General features: G+C 38.6%; 1 protein-coding gene across 1 annotated transcript; it reads left to right on the forward strand.

The window, feature by feature from the left end:
• Positions 1-5,014: 5,014 nt before the first annotated feature.
• On the forward strand, positions 5,015-20,485 carry laptm4b (lysosomal protein transmembrane 4 beta). Its single transcript, XM_041808079.1, has 7 exons — positions 5,015-5,258; positions 6,384-6,501; positions 8,162-8,235; positions 8,336-8,458; positions 9,043-9,141; positions 10,759-10,854; positions 18,285-20,485. The coding sequence occupies exons 1-7, from the start codon at positions 5,166-5,168 to the stop codon at positions 18,357-18,359; spliced, it is 678 nt and encodes a 225-aa protein (XP_041664013.1). The 5' UTR covers positions 5,015-5,165; the 3' UTR covers positions 18,360-20,485.
• The last annotated feature ends 2,863 nt before the right edge of the window (positions 20,486-23,348 follow it).

Consider the following 23,348-nt stretch of genomic DNA (forward strand, 5'->3'; position numbering starts at 1 on the left):
ATAAATAAATGATGGTTCTGGAATTAAAGCCAATCCAATAGAGAATATGTGGCTGGACTTAAAAAGGGCTGTTCACGCCTCATCCCCGGGCAACCTGACTGAGCTTGAGCAGTTTTGCAAAGAAGAAAAAAGTAAAGAGTACAAATGCAGTGTCCAGATGTGCAGGCCTGATTGAGACCTTTCTGCACAGACTCGGTGCTGATTACAGCCAAAGGTGCTTCTACTAAATACTGACTTGAAGTAGAGGAATATAATACAATCACTTATTTTTACATTATATATAATTCTATTTAGTTAATATTTTGGGAAATATTTTTTCCCTTTGACATTAAAATGTTTTATTTTTTTTTGTCATTTTGTCACAAAAAAATTCAAATTATATTGACCGTGACTAATTTATAAAATCAATAAAAGAGTAAAATATCCAAGAGATTAACACTTTATATAGGTACTCTATTAGTACAATGTAGGCAATATGCAAAAGTTTGATGGAAATTTCAGCTACTAAAAAGAAGAAATTGCCTTATATTTGGCTTTAAGGACTTCTATTTTTGTTGCTGTGGTATTGAAACAGATATCAGTATGGGTCGACCTTTCCTAGTTTTGAATCCAAGTTTAGAATTCTGATATGACAGCATTTTGAAATGACTAGCATTGTAAAGATGATAAAGCTTTTCATTCACTGTAAAATTGATTGAATCACCCAGATTTGCAACTTTCTATAATGCTGTATCATCAAAATAACCGTAAGTATAAACAAATAATATTTCAGCTGAAGTCTGCTCAGACAGCAGTCATGTTAGATGTTGCTTTTTCCCTAATCACTGTCCTCTTGTTTTTTTATGTTTTCTGTCAAACTAATCCCAAATCTGTGATTAGTTCAATGTGGATTCCCTACATGTGATGGAGCAAATGTGTGTCAGCAGCCCAGCCATGGTTGTAGTGGCTGTAGTGACCCTTGTGAGGTGAAACTGCTGCCCCAGTCAGTCGCATGGCACGCTTACAGAGCCTGACCTCCTTCTCATCCTCCTCCTCACCCCCCCTCGGTCCCTTATCTCAGTTTATTTAGGATTTACCCGCTTTTAATCTCTCTCTCAATCTCTGGCTCCCTGTCCATTCACCTTCGCTTTAGAGGGATGTCACGTTTGCGGTTATTTCCAGCCAGAGGATTGTTGTTCTTATTTTTCTGTTAGTGTGTATTAAAGGCAGATACATTAATAGTAAAGGGTCAGTGTCTAATGGATGATGCTGCATTTGCTCTAAGCCCTGCTAATGCAGTCTTAAAAAAGATCTTTCTGGAGTCCTTGTGTCTGACTGACATTCAAGGAACCACTCTTAAAGTGGCATCATTGTACAAGAAAAGTAACACAGTAGTTCACCCAGATATTTGTCTTTGTTTAAAATTTTCTCTAAAGAGTCTATATTTTTTGGTTTCTACATCTATATGTAGAAAAGTCTTATGTCTATAACTGAACACCTTTTATTAATAACTAAACCACTTGTTATGACTCTTCCTATGGAAAATCTAAAATTAGACTCATCATTGAGATGTCTTCAAATTATGTCCCATCCTTTAAAGAGGTGGCAGTCTGCACAGTATAAAGACATGGTAGGAGAGGAAAATCCCCTAATGTGACGATGATGCGGCCCGCCCACCAGAGCTTAAAGCTGTGGTCACTGGCCCATCTGTCAGCATGTTTGCACAGACGGGACAAACTGACATGTGGTAGAGAGTCATCTTGTTCTAAAACTGATACAAAACACATTGATGCTCAGTCATTTCCTCTTGTTATTTCACCTCAAATGGTCTTTATGTAAGGACATGGTGTTAAAAATACCTCCAGCTTTATTTAATTCTTAGTAATGTAGTAATTAAAGGACTCTCAAAAAGTGTTCATCTGCTGTATGACATATGTGGCAGAGTAGCACACCTTTGGAGCACTGTTAACCCCTTCTCTGCTGCACTGTTATTCCTATACTGGAACAATATGTGACCACAAAACTTCTATAAAGACCTGAGCAGTATTAAGTCTTTTGAATGTCTTAAAACCAAACTTATGCTCTTCTTCAGGCTTCAATTCTCTGTGAAAATGTTACACTTTTAAGACTCCTAACATGCTAAAAATGTATATACTGTACAGGCTTTCCAAATGATCAAAACTTGGATTATTTTGTGTGTTTTGATACAATAAAATCTTTATTATTGCATTCTTCATCTATTTAATGGGACAGATGCATAGTAGAGGAATGAATCTGTCAAAAATGACAAACTTTTTTGTATGATTTATTCAGAGTGCAGGATTTTGCCTGCAAATTTTGGTAACAGAAAACAAGAAATTACCTTATATTGGGTGCCTATAAGGAGGAGGAGACCTCAGAATTTTATCTCTGCTTTTTGCGGATGGTGTGGTTCTGCTGGCTTCTTCTCCCAGGGACCTCCACAGGCATTGGAGCTGTTTGTCCATGGCATCCAAGTCTGAGGCCATGGCTCTCTGCTGGAAAATGGTAGATTGCTCCCTCTGGGTGGGGAGTGAGTCCTTGCCAAAAGTGAAGGAGTTCAAGTATCTTTGAGTCTTGTTCACAAGTGAGTGTAGAATTGACAGGTGGATTGGAGCAGCACTGACTGAAGACGTTGCACCAGGCCTTGTGGTAAAGAAGGAGCTGAGCCAGAGGGTGAAGCTCTCAGTTTACCGGTCAGTCTTAGTTTCAGCCCTCACCTATGGTCATGAACTCTGGGTTGTAATAGAAAGAATGAGATTGCGAGTTTAAGCGATCGGAATAAATTTCTCAGGAGGATGTCTTGGCTCAGCCTTAGAGATAGGTGAGGAGCCCAGACATCCAGAGGGAGCTCAGAGTAGAACGGTATTTGATTAGGATGCCTCCCTGTGGAGGTCTTCCAGACCTGTCCAACTGGGAGGAGACCCCTGGGTAGACCCAGCACTCGCTTGACAGATTATATATCTTACCTGGGAACACTCAGAATCCTCCAGGAAGAGCTGGAAAATGTCGCTGGGGGTGTCTGGGTTGCTTAGCCTGTCCCCACCATAACTCAGATAAGCAGAAGAAAGTTGATGGATTGAAAGGTGCCTATGACTTAATGCAGGTATTACAAGCATGGGATCATCGTTTAGAAGTTGGGTATTGTGACAAACCAAACAAGTTAACTTAGCATATTAATACAGGTAAATTGGAAAACCTGAGATTTTGGGAGGGCTCATGGCACTATGGACACCTGGGAAGTTGTCCACCTTGCCCATACAGTAATGAGGGTATGCTCTAGAGCCAGGTAAAATGAGTGCTTTGACTGGCACCAAACTGTATTAAGTGTTGCGTTTAAGGTCAATAGCAACCTTTCAATTTCCCTTTTCCCTAGTTGCTCCTAAAATGGTTTGAAAACAAATGTTGTGGCATAGTGGTGGCATAGATGAAAGAAACTGATCCAATGCTTACCTGTATCTTCTATCCATTAGCTATACTGCTTATCCTGGAGCAGATCCCAGCTTTCTAGGTGGAGTACATCCTGCTGGTCTCCAGTCAGTAACAAGGCTAGCTTTTAGAGACAAACAAGCAGCCAAACTCACACCTATGGACAATTTAGGGCAGTGGTTCTCAAATGGGGCAACATGGCACACTGGAGTGCCATGGGAACTTGTAAAACCATACTTCATCACTATAGCAATACAATGACTACAGACCCTTTAGCAAGCATAAAAGAGGCTGCTTTGCATGGATGTGAATATGGTGTGCCTATAGATTCTTGCTCATTCTCAGGCATGCTTGGGTAAAAAGTTACAAAATCTCCAATTTAGAGTCACCAATCTAACAAGCATGGCTGGGAAGAAGTCGGAATACTCATGGACAACCCATGCACGGGGAGAACATGCAATCTCTGCACAGAAAGACCCTGTCAGACTGGGATATGATACATTACCATACCACACACTTTACTTTCCCATTTGTGAAATTTGTCTCTGACTCCAAGCGCTAAACATACAGCTGCCACTATAACCATCTTGTTTTGAGGCTGTGCAACTGTGCAACACTTTCTGGATCTTGATTTTTCTTCATCAAAATTAAACACAGCTTTTTCTTTTAGATGTTTTCCGCAGAAGAGTAAATGTTGGGTTAAATATGAGTTTGCTGGTGTTTTTTTTTGTTTTGTTTTGTTTTGGGTTTTTTTTGCATAAGATGGAGTACACAAGATCTTAAGAGACAACTAGTAAAAGTTTACAGCTATTCAACATGTCTTAATCAAATTGTACTTTTAAATGGTTTGGTTAAAGCCCCTGGAAGGAATTTGGCTTTGGGTTGATTTTGCACCCTCAGCACACAAAGCAGTATCTCTCATCTCTGCAGATTTGTTTCTATGCATGCATTAGAAGTGTTGTTTTTTTTTCTCACAAAGTATCTGCAGCTTTTCTGTTTTTTTTTTGTTTTTGTTTTGTTTGTTTGTTTGTTTGTTTTTATAAGTTAGTTTCTGTGGTAAAGACCATGTTATTCACATTGTCTGACACCTACCCCGTGGCAGTTGTTCCAGGCTTTAAAAATAGCAATGAAGAAATAAACTATAACTATAATTGTTTTGTTAAGGCTTCAGTATCTGCCTCTGTTACAATAAGCACTAATCACCCCCACTGGAGCTTTAAAACATCAAACTTGGTGAGCTCCTATTGAGTGGGACCCAGATTTCTGTGAATTGAATTTAGATTCTTTCACATCTGAGTAAAGCATAGCCCACATCCAGCTCAAATAAATTAATGCAGGCTATCCATTTGGACAGACTGCTATTCTATCGGTAATAAGGCAGTTTTAAAATATAAAATAATGTTATTTTCAGTGAAATGTCTGTAAAGGGTCTAATTTAGGGAAACGCCATGTAGGTTTGAACTGGAAAATTCTGGTGATTATTAAGCATCCATCCCTCGGATCTTGGTCAAAATCCTCCCTGGTCACGTGACCCGGGATGAGCCAGATTAACGGCTGCTCTCTGTTTGTCAGTCTCCACTTGCGGAAACAGACCGACATCGTTTCAACACAGACGCTGGATGTGGCGGTCCTAGCACCGAGGACGCTAACTATTTTACAATTTTAGGATATTTAAGACGTAACCAATTAATTTTCGGCAGCATTCATGAACTAGCTCAAATTACAGAGCAAGGTAAATCATGATTTCGCCGTGGGACCGGTGGTACTCGACGAGCTGCTGCCTGTGCTGCCATGTACGGACGGGCACCATCATTCTGGGAATATGGTATATGGTAAGTCTCATTTTTCATTCGATGTCAGGTCGAAATTTCTAGAAACAAGACTCGGTTTTAGTGTTACAAAGTAATAGCAATCACCTGCCGCTCAGTTTTTCACAGCTATAGCGTTAGCTAATGACTGCTGTTTTTGTTTTCGCCATACATTTCTGAATGCCATTGTGAGGATGTCCTCCGTAAAAGGAATAATTAAACTAATTTAAATAAAGGTTTAGCTTATATTCTTCGCTATTTATTACTCGAAAGCTTTTCCATTTGTGAGGACATTTTTTTAATTACATAAATGTGTGTAACAATTAAAACTCCCACAGTATATGGCTATGCCATAGGGGGTTTAATCCTATGTTAAATTACCGTAGCATGATTACTTGTACTGACATGATAATGACTTTATTTGCTCTAAATTTGTACAGGTTAAATATAGATTTTGCCTGCGTTTTTGCCCGTGAGATAACGTAAAGTTTTAAACATAGTTCAGTAAGCCTGTTAAATCCCTGACCTTTAGTAAGCATTAGTCTCTCTCTCTTTCTCTCTTTGTTTGACCCTGCTTCATTTAATGTCTGCCTTTACATTGAAACAAAGTCAGAAAAAGACTGTTATGTCACATCTATAAAATGGAAATAGAAATGTAACACTTACAGGAGTCTCAAGGACTTTATACTGAATCCTTACATGGAGCTGCACTTAAACAGTCAAATAATTGACAGTAATTTGAGAGAAGCCATATTGTAAGTCACATCAGGCATTTGAGAAATGTGGATTTAGTGCTTTATTTAATATGATTTTGACGCCATGACTTTGGATTTTGGATTGATACATAGATTAAACAAGCCATCTGAAGATGTGACCTTAGGCTCTAGGAACCTTTAGCTATGTGTTGTGAATTCCTTTGCCATTTTACAGCTGTTTTTAAAGACAAAGAATAGATGCAGAACTAAGTAATCTCAAAAAAGGACAAGCTTATTTTATAGTAGATCTAGACACACATTCAGCATTGTGATGTCTTTATGTACTAGGAAAAACTCCCTGATCCATGTGATCAGTTTAGCATCAATCCAACATGATGCTGGCCTTTCTCCGCAATGAAATTTAATACAAGTATTGATTTTCATTTACCCACAGCTCATCAATGCCGTGGTCCTACTCATCTTGTTATCAGCTCTCAATGACCCAGTTCAATACCGCTACCACCTTACCAGCTCAGAACTGGGAACCGACATTGATGTCATGGACGATGCAAGTGAGTGCAACTAATCCTTCTTTGTTACATATCTGACTAAGTGTACACTCAATCACACATCCAGATCTATATTATCATTTTTAAAAAGTGTAAGATCTCATGCAGCAATACATACATGTGTTTAATTACTTGTAAGCATTAAAAAGCTCATACTTAGTATTTGATTCACATGAAATCTGATTTGACTTATGCAAATTACTGTTGGTGGTGCACTGGATTATTACAATGTTATTACAGTTAATCATACTGCCTTAAGATGTGTTTAAAAACAAGTGAAGTTATATCAGATTACTACATTAACTAAAAAAAATCAAGAAATGTAGAGTTTGATGGGACAGTAAACATAATTATTTAGATTTATTAGCTTTCATTGACTTATTGTGCCAATCAAAATACCTTTTTGTGTATTTTCCTAAAGTTTGCTCTGTGTATGTGTGTTGTTTTTGTATTTGTGCAGGGACAATCCAGAAAATGTTAGTGAATTTTGTGCCAGTTTACTTTTGAGTCTATTCAGTTTCATCTTGAACACTCAGGGGATGGATTGAACTGGGATTTAATTTGTCTTTTTTACAATCTGCTGCTATCTTTTGAATACAGTCTCTTCATTACCTGAGGGTTTCTCCAGCTCTGAAAATCACCTCTCCTTTTCTGCCCACCACTTACTTTTCCCATAATGCTGCTCTCAGCACAGACATAGCTGAGTAGGCTCGGCTTCATGGAGCACAAATCGGAGCGCATGTGTGTTTTCAGTGTTTTCCCCTCCAGCAGCTATCATCATCACAGTCGCCTCTGGAGCAGCACAGCCCCTGTCACTGGCCACTCTGATTAAAAACGACTGCTCTAATTCTCTGTCAGATTAGAGCGGCCATCTTGACTTACTCTCCTCGATGTTGTTTGTGAAAGATCGTGGGGCATGTGTCGTAGTTTTTTTTTTTTTCTTCTTCTTTTTTTAATAATCCAGTTTCACTGATGACATGTTCGAGGTGAGGGTTGGTGAAGCATTTATGTTTAGGGATTGTTTATATGTGTCCCATGTGTTGGCGTGTGTTTAAGCACGTAGTGTAGGGGATTAGGATGAAAGGGTATCATCATTTCCTGGGTCTTAACACACTAATAGTGCTGTAATGATCACTGTAGCCCAGTATAGGGACAACACTCATGATGAAATCGTGATTTGTTCCATTGAAATTTTCAAGCTTACTTTCAGTGATTCATTGATTCCAATCAGGCAGAAACAGCCAGTACTGCTCGTGTGTAACAAGTTCAATAAGTGCCAATACAGCATAGTGATCCAGGGTCCTGTACACCAGTCAGCACACATCCTGTCTTACTAACAGCTCTGCAGTGACGCCAACAAGTTTCTCATCAGGCGCTTTTCACAGCTGTAATATGAATGTGAGAAGTGTTACATTTTGTTAAATTTAGCACATCTTGCATAACGAATCCCCACGTGCTGATCATGTTTTGTCCAAAGCAGATAAGGTGCTAAAAATAGTGATGTTACTTAAGGTGTTTTTAAAATCCGTGCACCAATGAAGTCTCTGGGATTACATCAGTTGATTCAGGTGAAATTACGTGTTTGGTGTTATTCATCAGCGTTAATCTAAAATATCTGTTTTTACATTCTTGTGTTTGTTTGTTTGTGTTCTTGTTTGTGCAGATATCTGCATAGCCACTGCTATATCCTTACTCATGATTCTCATATGTGGCATGGCGACATACGGTGCTTACAAGGTAAATAAAAAATTATGTAAATGAAGTAAAACATATCTATATAATTTTTGAAAAGCCTTTGTACTAAATTTTTTCAACTGTTCTCCATTTCTCCACTCAGCAACACGCTGCTTGGATCATTCCATTCTTCTGCTACCAAATCTTCGACTTTGCCCTTAACACCCTAGTAGCCATTAGTGTGGTGGTTTACCCCAACACGGTGCAGGACTACCTCCAGCAGCTGGTGAGAACCACTCCAGTCTAATCCAAACACCTAGATTTACACCTACACTTTTTGGTCTTAGATTATTGTCAGAGAAATCCCTTGAAATCAATGAAAATCAGGCAGATTTAGGGGTTTGGTGTATCTGTTGAGGAGGGTTGTCAGACTACAAGATTTCAAACCTCACTTTTCTGGTAAAATCATGCATTGGCAACAAAAATAGAAATTCGAAGTACCTAATAAAGGGTAATTTCATTTTTTTATGTTACCAAAAATCCTTAACTGTACAAGTACCTTTGTGCAATTTAAACAGCACCTTTCTATTGATACTCTCAGCAGCTTTTAGTTGGAAATATGACAATGAATATGATTGGTTTTTTTTTTTGTTTTTTTTTTTTTCAAAAGCGTTGGCACTTTGCAATTCTATCTTTCATTAATGTAACAGTGATTGTTGTTTTACGATTAGCTTGGTAAAAAACATTAGGATAACCCTGTTGTAGGGTTGCAGTGCATAGGGTGGGGTGTGGAAAATTTGTAAAAAGCCACAATCTTACTTTCTGTGCTACTATTCTGCTCTTTATTGATTTTGTTTTCCTCCCATTCAGCCAGGGACATTCCCTTACAAAGAGGACATCATGTCCACCAACAACATGTGCCTAGTCTTTGCAGTCCTCCTCTTCATTGGCTGCATCCTCTCCTTCAAGGTAAGGACACCTTATCACTCTGTATTACGGCACATTCTCCCATCACCCTCTTGAAGTATATTTAAAACAGTTCTGATGTTTGGAAAGGAAAAAATTCTTGTTATAATGATGTAGAAATCAATGGTGCAAATTACACAGGCCCTGAACATTTGCTCCTCGTAGAGCTGCCTTAATGTAGATAATGCAATGTGATTAAGGCTATTAAGTCTCACACGGTGCACATGAATACGAACCATATGGCATGTTTAATTAATCTGCCAGTGTGAACATTTCCATTATCGATGTTCTTCATGAGATTATCACACAGTCAGAGAGCAGCGGGTCAGGGACAACAGGAAACCAACTCCTGTCAAGCTAATTTCCCCTCAATGCATGGATGATTCTCCAGGCACAGCTCTGCTCTGGGGCTCTGGAAAGAGATGGGACATGGAGTTGCAGTCATCTGTACAATCAAATCAACTTGTTTCTCCTCTAAGCTCAGATTGGAAATGTTCTCGGCAGATATCCAACGCCAGAGCCGTGGTTTTATGATTGGAAGCAGCCACTGGAAGATACACTGCAGAGAAAACAGAGACATGAGTTTTAAATGTCAAGTCTCAGCAAAGAGTGTCGTTGTGGCGAGAATTAAGGAGGGTTAACTTAGACAGATTTCAACATTTATGAGCAAAGATAATCCTGTGCTTCTTAACATCAGTGCAGACAAACAAAAAGAATCATATTTTAGTGAATGGGCTACAAGTACAGTACATACTTGCTTCTTTTGGGATGATGGTGAAGTCAGTCTGCTGGAAACAAGCCAGATATTAAACCTCAAGGACACATTCAGCTCTCAGCACACAGGCAACACCTGCTAAAGTTCCTGCTGAAGCCAACATCCTCCACTTGACTACACTTGGCATTAATGAAGGATACAGACAGGCAGGAAGAAGGAGAGCTGGAGCAAGAAGAGAGGGATGTAGATAGCTGGATGAATGGGGTCAAAAAAGATTTAAAGAAATATAGACAGAAAAGCAAAAAACCTTTAAATACTCCCTATTTTTATGATCTAAATGTCCCTTCAGAGGAGTAATTGGGCTTACAGTATGGTGGTGCAAAGCTCTGTTTAAAGCTTGGTATCAAAGTGATGAGGTCAACTCAGCAGATGGTAAAGTGATTGGCTAGCGGGCTGCCTGGTTTCCTGGTTGGTCGGTTGGTTGCGCTTACTGCTGGCAGCGGCACCAACTCAGCAGGCTACTCACACATAAAGACAATGAACCTCCTGTTCGTCTGCCAACTCAGACAAACCTTTACCCCAGTGCTACCAAAGCCTTCCTCAGGGCCAGGGATGCCTGATGAGTTGCCTTGGATAAAATGTCAGAAGACCATGAAGGGCAACATTGTTCAGGGAAATGCCCAAACTTAAAAATGTCTTTTTTTTTGTACAATGAATTTAATAGTCACATGTGCACCTGTGTTCTTGCAAAGATAACCAGTCAGAGATGATGCATCCATGCTGACCTCAGCCTTCACCTTGATGAATGGATGAGATCACAGCACGCAGCATGAGTAATAATGAAAAGTAGAGGCGTGCTGCTAAAGGTCATTGTGTGTTGTTTTTTTGTCACCTCCTGTGGACAGGCCTACCTGATTGGCTGTGTGTGGAACTGCTACAGATATGTGAGCGGCAGGGGCACCACAGAAGTTCTGGTTTATGTCACCACCAACGACACCACGGTGAGTCCTCACAACCGGCCTCAAGGACACACTGAAAATCCCCTTCACTCTCACTGTAATTTGATTGCATTTGTTCAACGTGGATTTTTATCTGATGTGGTTTAGTTCATTATATAAGGTGAAGAAGATTCCCATAAGTTGCTTTCACCTCTTTGCTTTACACATGAACTCAAATACACACTGGTCGCATTATCTATGAGGTTTTATGGAACTTTACAAAAGCAGTAACTAATTGTGCATGTAATTTCAGTTCAATGAAATGATACCTCTAAATACACAAGGTAAGGACTGTAATAATCACAAATTTATTTGATTTTATAGCATTGATTTAGAGCCTTAAGAAACAAGTACATGTAAAATTCTCATAAAACCTCATTAACCTCAACCTCAACACACAGATAAAATGAGTTTTTGTCATGTCATCATTAATGTTCAATATTAGAGGGATGCAACATTTAAAAAAGAGAAAAAAGTGGCAAGTTCACCCCTGATGATTACATAAAAACTTTTGGCTCTGTCAGTATCAGTCTTTCTAATAGCTTCAAGGCCTCTTAACTCACATGGTTGACTCAAATATGAGAAAAAAGGGGCTATGAAATGGGGAAAGTATTCTTTAGAGTCTCTGTTTGTGAGTAAAATCCATTTTAAGATGACTTTTGAAGAGGTTTAGGTTAGTGAGGTCCTTGAAAAGATAAATAAATAAAATGATTTATGAAGAGATAGAATAAAGAACAGGTATCAAATAACAGTCCTTACATACATGCAAAGGACAATATTTTAACCTTTAAGTAATTAGAAATGATCAACGCTGCAGACTACTTTAAGACTGTATTAAATTGACAATATAGCGGCTGTTATAGGGATTAAAAGCATTAATAAAACAAAATCACTTTAGGAGTTGTTCTGGTAATCACTATGGAAAAGCAGAAACCTGAAATATTGTTCTAGTTCAAAGTGTTTTAGATATTTGTAAAATAGTGTAAACTGTAGAGTGAATATGTCCAGAGTAAAATCTCCCAGTGTTGTCTCCATGTAGTTTATCTCTGTTGACAGTGAAGTGACATTGGTGCTTGTGGGTAGCAGCACACTAGGTGCTGTAGGTCATCCGTGGTGTGATTGGTTGGCTGTACAGAACCAGCTCTCATCCGTCCTACACCGCCTCCCCTTCTATGCGTTGACTCATGAGGTTTCTGAGAGGCTTTAGCATAGTCACGGTTTCCATTTGTCCGTCTGTCTGTAATCCTCCACACAAATACATAAGACATTAATCTGCCTCACACCCGCTGTCGTCTCAATATGCAGCACTTCATCTGTCACTTTGTCCTTGTTGCTGTCGTGGCGCTGGTTCACTCTGCGGACAATTTTCACCTTATGAAACACTCTCCACATCCACATGCAGGAGCTAATCCAGTAGGGTCCAATATCACACTGTGTCAGATGGCCTTCAGCTAATATACTGGCTATGTGGTGGAGAGGTTCGTCCACTGGAAACATAATGCATTTGTCATTAACAAGCTCAGTTTAAAGCAGCTTCTGGTATCTGGCAAAAAAATAACTATCATTAAATACTGACTTGATTTAATCCGAGTTTAGAAGAATTTTGGTAAGCTGTAGTGCTGTGATTGGCTCATATTAAACTGAGCATTTTCTCAGTACACCACGAGTGTATTTGTATACTTTTCTGCGTATTTCATATGCTTATTTTAAGCTACATTTACCTGACAAAACCACATCACAATCTTATTTAAAGATGTAAAAAGTAGGTATGAGTACTGAAATCCAGTACCAAATGGTACTGGTACAAACACATCAGAAACCTACCAGACTGAATTAAAACACAGATATTGATACTTAATTTTAATACCCTGCTGCCCAAATGATAGGCAAGAAAAATGACGCTTAAGTTGTTGGATTTATGCATCAGGTTACACCAGTTTCCTTTTCTTATCCCGTATTTGACTGGCATCTTAAAAAGTTATTTCTGTGACTCATTTATGGTACCCAGATCGCTTTTGGTCTCCCACTGAAGTTCAACACACTTTATTCCTCTCAAAAGTACTGATGGAAGCACTACATAGGCACCGGCATCAAACAAAACCCAAATGATGCCCATCCCTAGTCAAAAACAAAAACTAAGGGCTGTATTGCTTGCAATGAGGCAACAAAAATGTACTTGCGTGTCTTGAGATGTATTAACCAATGAAGACAGTACATCTCAGGCATGACACATTTAATAGGGAAATTTTGCTTGCCCTAGGGTTAGTTGTCTTTATCTTATTACTTCAAGATCTTTTTTTGGCTTGCTTATATCCTGATATGATTTTATCTGGACTTGTCAGGTGATTATGGCTTTAAGTAAGTGTAATTACATATTTTTGACCAGAAAAATTGCAAATAAACTAGCGTAGATTTGATTTTTGCAGTCTAATGTCATGAAAAATGACAGAACCTGTACTACTCTGATTCAAAGAGCAAGTCAACCCCAGAGGTCGAGTGTACCACCTGGTCATAAGCCTGGATGTTACATTACGTCGACCAGTCAGTTACGACTGACTTTAAATTATACCCTGTGTACTAGCTATACTTAAGTTCTATTTGTGTCACACCTGGGTGTTGATGCCTAGGATGGAGCAGGCGTATGAATGGGAAACGTACAGCAAAGGTCATAAAATGTTCAAGACACACACGATGACAGCATGGCTCATTTACAGATTTTTCTCTGAATGGCATTAAGATAAGAGAGACAGAGAGTCATCTGTGATCAGACTACAGGTATAATTACGATTACCAGAGTGTGCACCAGTGTTTTAAAAACCTAATTCTCTCCATAGGCTATGTCAAAATCATCAATTTAAAGAAAACAGTGATATACTAATTAGTATATAATCTCGTTTGGTGCTACTTTGAAAAGATCTCATAATGCATGACAGCTAAAGATATTTCAAACACATTGAGAGACATGTTAATATTTATCAAACAGCATCATGCAGGGCTATGAGAAGGGTCATTTGGCTCTACAAAGAAATATTGACTTATTTTCTTTTGGTTTGTTTTATCTAAATCTTCGGTTGATTTTCTGAAATAAGTAGGAACTGGTGGGAAATTGTTACTTGACATCGCTCACCTCTCAACAAACATTTAACTAGACGCGCATGACAAGACTGAGTGCAGCTACGACCATTCTCCTTTACACTTGGTGTAAATTTGACCTACAATGTCAGTCGTAGCCAAGTCTGACACAGGAGATAAGACCAACTTTATTTACGCCCAGCTGGTGCACTTGGCCCCAGTGTTTCCGCTGAGGTGCATCTGCTCTGGTATTTAAAAAAATAATGCCTTTAGAATGCCATGGACAGGACTGGGCTGGGAGGGGTAAGACACGCCCTAAACTCCTTCAGGCTGTGCCCATCAGTGTAGCATCATGCAGACAATGCTGCTTTTGCTGAGTTGATTATTAGCTATAATGTGATCTTCCACAGTAGACTTACAACAAGCTACATGAGTATGAAATTATAGTTTATGCTCAGGTTTTTATGTTATTAACCTCATTTTAGAAAAATATTATTTGCCTTTTCGGAAAATTGAATCACTCTACCCACAATCCTAGAGTCAAAATATAGGTTAAAATATCTTTCAAACAAAAAACTTTTAAAGACATAGTACTGGGCAATAGCCAGCTTTGAAAATCACGAAGAAAATTTAGTAATAAAAGTGTGGAATCAAGTCTGCTATACACCTTCAGGTTGTAGCTATGTACCATTGACTGAGTACAATTCTAGAAAAGTTGTAGGCTATGAACAGGCTCTGTCTTTAGCTGAAAAACAATTTTTTTAAGTTTTCTAAAAAAAACTAAAATTTTTAGTTCTATGGCAATTTTACTGAAATTGGTTTAAAAAACATATTAGAACAGCAAATTAAAAAGAGAAATGTCACGAAGGCTAAAGTTAAACTCATTGCTGTGAGAACCTTAATAGAAGGTATCAACTTGTAAACAAGATCTCAGTAGGTTTTATCTGGTTAAATAAAGGTTAAATAATGAACAAATAAAAATAAAATAAAACAAATAAACTATCAATGGCACATGGTTAACACAGGTCTGTAATATTAACCTGAATAGTGACGACGTGGTTTTTACCCCTCTGCACACAGTTGTGAATGAATAGAGCACTTCATCTATTTTTACTATTAAAAAAGCCGGCAGTGTGTCTAAATGGCTTTTTATTGCCTCGAACATCAAGTACCCAGCTGCTTATCTGTCGTGCTTTTATATAAATGCTATTTAAATGCACAAGGGCCCTCTCTCGCTCACTCTCTCTCCTCCCTGTATATATCTCTGTCCGTCCTCTCTTCTTCTGGACATGTTACATAATTGTCTGCTTGTCCGCTTCATTTCAAATCCTCTCTGTGATGTGTTCGCCGGGCCTCCCTGGCCGCTTCACAATTCCATCCCCTCAGAGCATATTCTCTCTCTCTCTCTCTCTCTCTCTCTCTCTCTCTCCCTCTCTCTGAATTAGCAGCAGTGCTGGTTTTATAACACCATTTACAGAGAAAGACCTCAAATATAGAGATTGCAATCTGCCCTCTAAAGCCTGGAGATGTGCGGACATTATCCTTGAAGCAAGTAATGCACTCTATAGGGTTAGAATAAATCGAGTTTGAAAGCTGGAGAGAAAAGCTGCAGCAGTCATTAAGGCTGTGTCTTAAATTATTTCCTTTGCACTAGTTAATATCCTGTCAACACATTTTACTGATTACACAAGTGTGTACATTTCTACTCTGTGCACTAATTACCTCCACCAAGGAGGTTATGTGACCGGCAGGGTTTGTTAGTTAATTTGTTAGTTTGTTAGCAACATAACTCAAAAAGTTATGGATGGATTTTGATGAAATTTTCAGGATATATCAGAAATGCTATAAGGAAGAACTGATTAGATTTTGGGACTGATCCGGATCACCGTCTGGATCCAGGAATTTTTTTAAAGGATTCTTTACTATTGGGAGATAGGGCTAATGGCAGAGATCTGTGTTCTCTGAGTGCCTTTCTAGTTAGAAATGTGTAACTGTACATGTAGGGGTACTCGCTAATGTAACATTCAGGCCGGTCTGTTTGCAGCTTGTTAAGTCATGCTGTTTCGCACCACTGCTGATTCAATGTGATGATGATGATGAACACATCATGGTTTGTGTGGCAGTAGTCAGGGTGAGGGTTCGGTACACACAATTAGAAGACAGACATTTCTGGATCAGCGTCAGTCTTTTTAACATTTGTTTATGACAGGCTATGTATCTAGATTATTGTCATATTATAATTTTACCTTTACAATTACTAAAAAAAGCACAGAACAGGTTGAACAAAAGTATTTTGGCAATTTTCATCATCAGCAATTTTTCAGGCCAAACAAAGCAATGCTGTCTTTGGTTCTGTAATAACATGGTGCATTTTAAAAGTCATTAATTTCCCTTTTATAATGAAGAGGATTTTTTTCCCCTTCAGAACTTTCCTAATATAGATATAAAATGATCAGGAGACAAGAAAGTCTAAAGTAAATTCAAAATGTAAAGACACTGGGTACTGTCTCTATAACGAAATGATCAAGGAGTTTTTTAACTGTTTGACTTCAGAGCCTGAGAACATCTGGACTTTACATAGTGTTATAAACTCATCTGGAAGTGAACTGGGGCTGCTCGATTATGGCAAAAACCCTGATCACAATCATTTGGATTAGTATTGTGATCACAATTACGACATATGATTAATCATTGATCTCACAACATCTACAACATTAACCTTTATGACCAAAAATATAAGAACAAACACTGATATATTTACCACAGGACAAAACCTATGGGAAAAACCAGAGTCAACACTGTATGCAGCATATCACGATTATCTTGTTTTTATAATTGTGGGAATCATGGAATTCATAACTGAAATTGAAACTTGATTAATTGCCCAGGTTACCAGTGGAAATGGTTTATTTTGGGTCCAAGAACTAAGAGCACTTCATGACACCATGTCCTAAAAGCATCGCACAGCATTGCATGCCTGGTGTCATCACTGAATCCATAAAAAATGTAGTTCTCTGCACTGTAAATGTCTAGCTCCCCATGTAAAGGAAGCAGTGTATCGATGAGCCTTTGACAGATTTGAGACAAATGCTTTTGCCTGTGTTGACTCCGTCTACACAACATGATACATTTCAAACATAGAGATGGATATTGTTAATGTACAACTATATGAGCTCTATCTTGTAAAGCTAACAACCTCTGTTGAAGGAGGAAAGTGAAAGATAGTCAAGGATATAATCCTGCCTGACACTCCTGATTCCTTCTCCTCTACCTCTTTCCTTGTTCCTTGTCAAGGTGAGCAACAGAGAGGAAAATAGGAACAAGGGCGAAATGTTTTGCTGTGGTGTTGTTTTGCACGGCTTTGTGCTGCATTGCTTGCACACTGTCTGGATACTACAATAGGAACCAAAGTAATAAAGCTGATTTGTCCCTGACACTAGCAATGGACTTAGGACCTGCTGTAATGGTGTTTTCACACATGCACTGTTTTTTTCAGAGTGCCTGCAGGGTCTCCAAAAGTAATAAAAGTTGATCCATCAATTCAGCCAAAAATGAGGGGTTTTAAACAGTATTTAAAAGTCTTAAATGCAAAAATATGAGGTCTTATATTTTGTTTTTAATTTTTTTATTAAGAGGTTACAGTTCACATAGACTTATGGAAATAAAATATTGAAATTAATGCAACTCAATTAAACTGAGCTGTGGCTGATCAGCTGCAGTATTAAAGTGATCATTGACACATTAATGCTTTAAAATCAGAAAATAAGTATTCTAAGTAACTTGAAATAGACATTTACGTCTTTTCTTTTTTTCTTTAAACATGCTGTTAAACCTTTTAGTTTGAACTGCAGTGCAAAACTCTGATTCCTCATGGTATCTTTTTTTTTTTTTTTATAAAAAGCAGAATCTGAAATTCTCCAAAAAGCTTAATTTGCATAAAACAATAAGAAATACAGCTGGTATTTTCTTTTCATGAAAAGGTCTTACAAAGATAACATTTAACGTCATATTTTTTTGTGTATACCCTGTTTTTAAAATATCCTAACATTTTAAGGGAATATAAAAATTTTCACCCCCAGTTGTTTGGGTAAGCCGATGTATGAATGCAGCTGGCTTTATTCTGACTTTGTTTAATTTAATGATAATTTCTGGGCAGGCTGTCTGACATTTTCAAGAAGTTACCAGAATCACATGTGTTATAAAGGCTTTAGATGCGCCTGAAAGCCTTGATGAGGTTTACTACAGTTAATAAGGACTCATTTCTGGCTGTCTCCACCCCTAAAAGGTTTTCATTAGAACAGATGATACATTTGAAGAATGCACTGAGACTGAGCCTGCTTTTGTTCACCATTATATTACAGGTTCTGCTGCCACCTTACGAGGAGGCCATTGCCATACCACCCAAGGAGCCCCCTCCCCAGTATATGGAGGCATGAGAGACATCCTTGGACCTTGTATCCCAAAAACCTCCCAGCACCCATCACATCTCCCTCCAACAGTAGAACCCCATCGCTGGCTGGATTGTGTTGAAAAACAAGACCAAACAAAGTCTTAACGGCTGGTTTCAGCTTGGACTCTTGCCAACCTTAGATTAGATTAGGAGGACCCCCGAGCCAGTATTGACATCAATCCCCCACCCCCAAACACTACCCTTGGTTGTTGTGACGTATTTTCCTCCCTTATCGTCTCCTCTGTCCTCCTCCAAGGACAGAACTGCAGCAACTTCAGCCACCACCAACTCTCCCTCCTGGCAGCTGCCGTGTCCCCCCTGGCAGCGACTGAACTCTTGCACACCCTGAACACTCTGTCCCAATCTTAATTTGCACTTTTCTTTGAGTGAAACGTGCAACAGTCTGGCCACCAACTGTTAACCCCCCCGATACTGTGAATCTCCCTCGTGGTCTTTTGTCTGGAAAACAAACTACCTGAAGAGAGAAAAGCGACAGAGAGTGAGAAGGAAAAGTGGTGATCAGTTATGCAAGAGCACTTTTTTTCAGAAAATGACAAATTCCTTCATTGAATGTAATGTTGAGGTATTTTTGTATGACTTTTTGTATAACAGTGAAAATGGAGAGAAAAAGAAGCGAGTAATGAAGTCTGGTCTGTCGTGAAAATATCATCTATGTATTGATGTAGCTCTGTCTTTCTGGAAACAGGTTCCTCGACCAGTAACAACCAGTGTACGTCTTCCTTTTGTATCAGTCCAAACACTGTCTGTTAACCGATAATCCATCGACTGCCAGTGAAAACCTTCTTAAAACTTTGTGCACTCTTCAACTTTTATCAAAATATTCCAGTTTGCCTTCTGTCTGTTCCCATATCTGAAATAAGGACTGGCATTAATGTAATCATCAAGTGAGACACTTATCACAAACAGTTCAGTATTATCACATTTCAATGCTGTAAAATGTAAATGTGTGAACATTTATGAGTGAAATGTCTGTCTTGTTTTCCCGTCAAATTGCAACAGCATCGTCCGTGTCTTTATCGTGTTTTTCTTTCTTTTTTAAAATATGAATCATGGTGTAAAATCTGATCTTTTTAGTTAAGCTAACTTAGCTGGACTGAGGGCGATTTCCTATTTAGACGGCGTGACATGCTGCTCTATATGCAGAGACTGTCTAAGTGAGTGGGTGAGAGAGAGTGTGTGTTTGTGTGAGCGGGCCTGAGTGCTGTGATGTAACTCCCAGGTCCTCTGTACCTAGTAACATTTCTTTTGCACATACAGTGATATCATGTTGAGATATTTCCTGTGCTGGTGACCTTTTGAAATGAACAATTGATGGGAATCTAAAGCATTGATTTTGCTTAGCATAGTAGCACAAAATCAGTATATACAAAGTTAGAGGAGCTAGATGCTTGTCTTTTGTCCTTTTGCCTAGAATTCTTCAGGCAATAAGTTGAAACATTAATGAAACAAACTATTAGCGCCACCTAATTTCCTTTTCCTGATTTCCAGTAATTCCTATGTAGTATTTGATATCAACAGGAAAGCATCTTTATGTCACTCAGACTATGCAAAAGTGCAGAACAACTTGTTAGGCCTAGAAATACTTGTACAATTAGGTAGTGCTCCATTTGATACTAATGCTGTAGTAAGTAATGTAGCCATTCGTTGGCCCTTTCATTGTCCCTGTGTGAATTATGACCGCCGCTTTTGCAAATCCAACAGAGCTGATAAATGAAAAAGCACTTTAAATCAGCGTGAGCTTAGTAACAACCAGTGTGTTCGTGTTCTGTCCATCTTGACTAAGGTGTGTTTTAGCTGACTGTTTCTAAAGCGAGCAGCAGCCGTCCTCTGAATGAAAGAAAAGAAAATCGATATTTGTTTTCTGTGATGTGACCGTGAAGCTGACAGATTCTAACACGGCTGAGGAGAATATGAGCCGAGTCATGTAGGGTTGAGGGAAGAGGGATCTGGACCAGTGGACGACTAATGCCTCATGTTATTAAAGTCACTTCTAGACTGTTCTCTATCGCTTTCCATCCACACACATCCTCGTGTTGGATCTGCATGAGCTCATGTCTTTAATTCTGATGAATAAAAAGCAAATTCAATCCATGTCTGTTGTTTTTTTTTTTTTGTGTGTGTAAATGGTTAATTTTGGCTATCGTATCAGCATCCTGGAATGAAGCTACAAAAACTGTGAAATAAGTGGTTAGCTGGTAATATAATTCACACTTAGTAAATAAGATAGAAGAGTATCTCAACAAAGGCCAAAGTTTTCTTGCATTGCCTTTTTTGTGAGTTAATTTTTATCTTTTATCCAGCTTTGACACAAAACTTAGTAGAGTCATCTACTATTAGAAAGCCTGATAAAAAAGAACCAAATGGATAAAACCAAAAAGCACCACCAACAATCAGAAAAACACAATTCATTTGTTTTTATTTACTTGTTTGCACATAATACAGTGTAAGTACAACTTTCACATGAACAGTGCGTAAGCAAGTTTTTGCTGGTGAGGTAGGAACAACATTATTATAATACAATAAGTATATATACAGTTGTGCAGACATTTCAACGTGTGTCCCTAGGTGGCAAAGATCAAGCTTGATTGCATCTCTTTTCACTCCGGTAACACACCCAGAGACCACCGTAGGTTTTCTGGTCCTTGGTACATCGCCACACCCACCCCTTACTTCGCTGTAAAGGTGGGGACTTTATCTTTTCAACAGATTTTTTTCCCATGCAAAGTTGTCACAAAACTTCTGACTCCTGATGAAAAGGAAAAACACAAGCAAATTTGTGGAGACATTTTGGAACAAATGAAATGAAACCAAATTTGTAGAAGAAGTGATCACATACAATGAAACTTGGATCTAAAGCAAAGCAAGTCCAAATTCAAGGCCACGTTGATTGGGGGTTTTTTTGCATTAAGGGCATTATTTTGGAGGAGTGGGTTCCAGACGGGTCAATGGGGAATCAACAAACAGGTTCTAGAAAAACTGTGAGAAAACATCTGAAGAAAAAGACCACCATTTGGTGGTTTAATTCTTCATCAAGACAACATGCCAGCATGCACAGCACTCTTGGAAAAGCAGTTTCTGCTCCAAAATCAAATCACATTGCTTGATCACCCTCCCTATTCACCTGATAATGCACTCACTGACTAACTTTTCCTTTTTCCAGAGATCAAATCTGTGCTCAAAGCAGCATGTTTTGAGTGTGTGTCAGAAGTTAAGAAAAAGACAGACGTTCTTAGACAAGATCTGAAGATCTGTAGGATACTTTGCCATTGGTTATTTAGATATAGGCCAATGAACTACAAGCTGAAAAAAAAGAGATGCTGTTCATGTTTGTATGTGAGTGCACTTGTATCAGGCGACCCCATGGGGTGGAAAGTAAGTAATTACATTTGCTCAAATTACTGTAACTGAGTAGCTTTTTTGTGTACTGAAGTAGTTTTTAAAATCACCACACCACGTATATTTTGAATGAAGTATTGCACTTGGGGGGCACCACCCAAGTCAGGTCAATAAAAATCTGGTTCCAATACAGGCTGGGTTTTTTATTTATTTATCTTACTTTTAGTGGTCATATTAAATTATCAGTATTTATTTCAGTCTGTTTGATGGCCAGTTAAAACTCCTAACAGTAGCTTTACTAACATTATCTATTGCTCCAGCATGTATAATAATAAAACCCTACAACTGTAGCCGTTTAAAGGAATTCAGTCCCCTCTCATTTAATCAGAGTTGTGGTTAAATAAAACCTGCGTCATTCCCATCCTGCTCATATTACAGGGTGTGTGTGTGTCCTGTGAAAGGGGAGCCGACGTCTTTGAAGACACAACTCAACAAAAAGTGGATGCATCATTTGCTGAATTTGAGCACAGGGGGCTGATGGGAGAGTTTGAATGCCAAGTAACCTATTACAATGCATCAACCTTATGTAAGAAATCAGAAAGTTAAGACAGTGGCTAGGCTTGTGAGGTTGTTTTAATGTCTGTTATGATTTCCCAGAAAGATTGATCTCAGATCCAGATTTTGAGTAAAGACTGATTCAAGGGTTATGTAAAGGTGTTGAAAATCAAAAAGTTCAAACTTCATCTTACCATCCAAGGGATAATAACATGGAAAGATTGAATCGTACATCGTTGAATGTGTGAGAAAAACAATCAAAATGGAAATAATAGCCAATCAGAGAACACAATGTCTTATCCAGGAGGTATTGTCAAATTTAGAGGTTTTCTGATCTAAGTTAGCCTGCATTACATGTAAGTTACAAATTTATGCTGCAATTTCATTGTAATGGGAGACATGTACTACTTCTACATTACAATAATCATGTCCTCTATAATGCTAGAGAAAATAACAGACCACTGTTCATACAAATTGTCCCATTTGTCGGCATGTCATCAAATTTTTCATCACCAGATTGATCTCTGCTTATTTTTCCAGAGTCACGTTTTAGGGATAAGACCATTCAGATAAAAAAGGTTGTCCACATGACGTGCATTCATCCTGCTGCCCTCAAAGAGTCGGCCTCCCTCAGAGTGGCCGAGCATGCTGGCAGATCAGCAAGGATTTACATCCACCAGCCTCAAAATGGAGGTTGGCATTACCTTGGGTCTGACAGCCGGCTAACAGACAGACACGCTCACCTACTTTCAGCCACAGGGACGGGGCAGGGGCTAAGGGAGTAGGAAAAAACACACATACACACAAGTGGGTCACATTCTATTTTCTTGCTTAAATGATGCTTGGATGCAGTGTTTCTAAAAGGCATGAGGAACAAAATAAGAGATTTTTTTTTCCTTTTTAGGAGAGAGGACATGAGCCAGAGGGTGGCTTTGCAAAAGTGTCTGCAGTCTTCAAATGACCTGGACAACATTCAAATCCTTCTTGGAAACTTTATAGAACAAATATTTTGTCAAAATAACTCAGCAAAATGATTGTTAATGTAGCCCTGGATTTATTTTGC

The sequence above is a fragment of the Cheilinus undulatus genome, linkage group 16, assembly GCF_018320785.1.
Source record: "Cheilinus undulatus linkage group 16, ASM1832078v1, whole genome shotgun sequence".
NCBI lineage: Eukaryota > Metazoa > Chordata > Actinopteri > Labriformes > Labridae > Cheilinus > Cheilinus undulatus.

Bases quoted from the DNA above. Each gene is read 5' to 3' on its own strand.
- laptm4b (XM_041808079.1), top strand. From the start codon at position 5,166: ATGATTTCGCCGTGGGACCGGTGGTACTCGACGAGCTGCTGCCTGTGC. The intron at 6,502-8,161 runs GTGAGTGCAACT...TTGTTTGTGCAG, and splicing joins TGATGTCATGGACGATGCAA to ATATCTGCATAGCCACTGCT. The intron at 10,855-18,284 runs GTGAGTCCTCAC...ATTATATTACAG, and splicing joins TCACCACCAACGACACCACG to GTTCTGCTGCCACCTTACGA.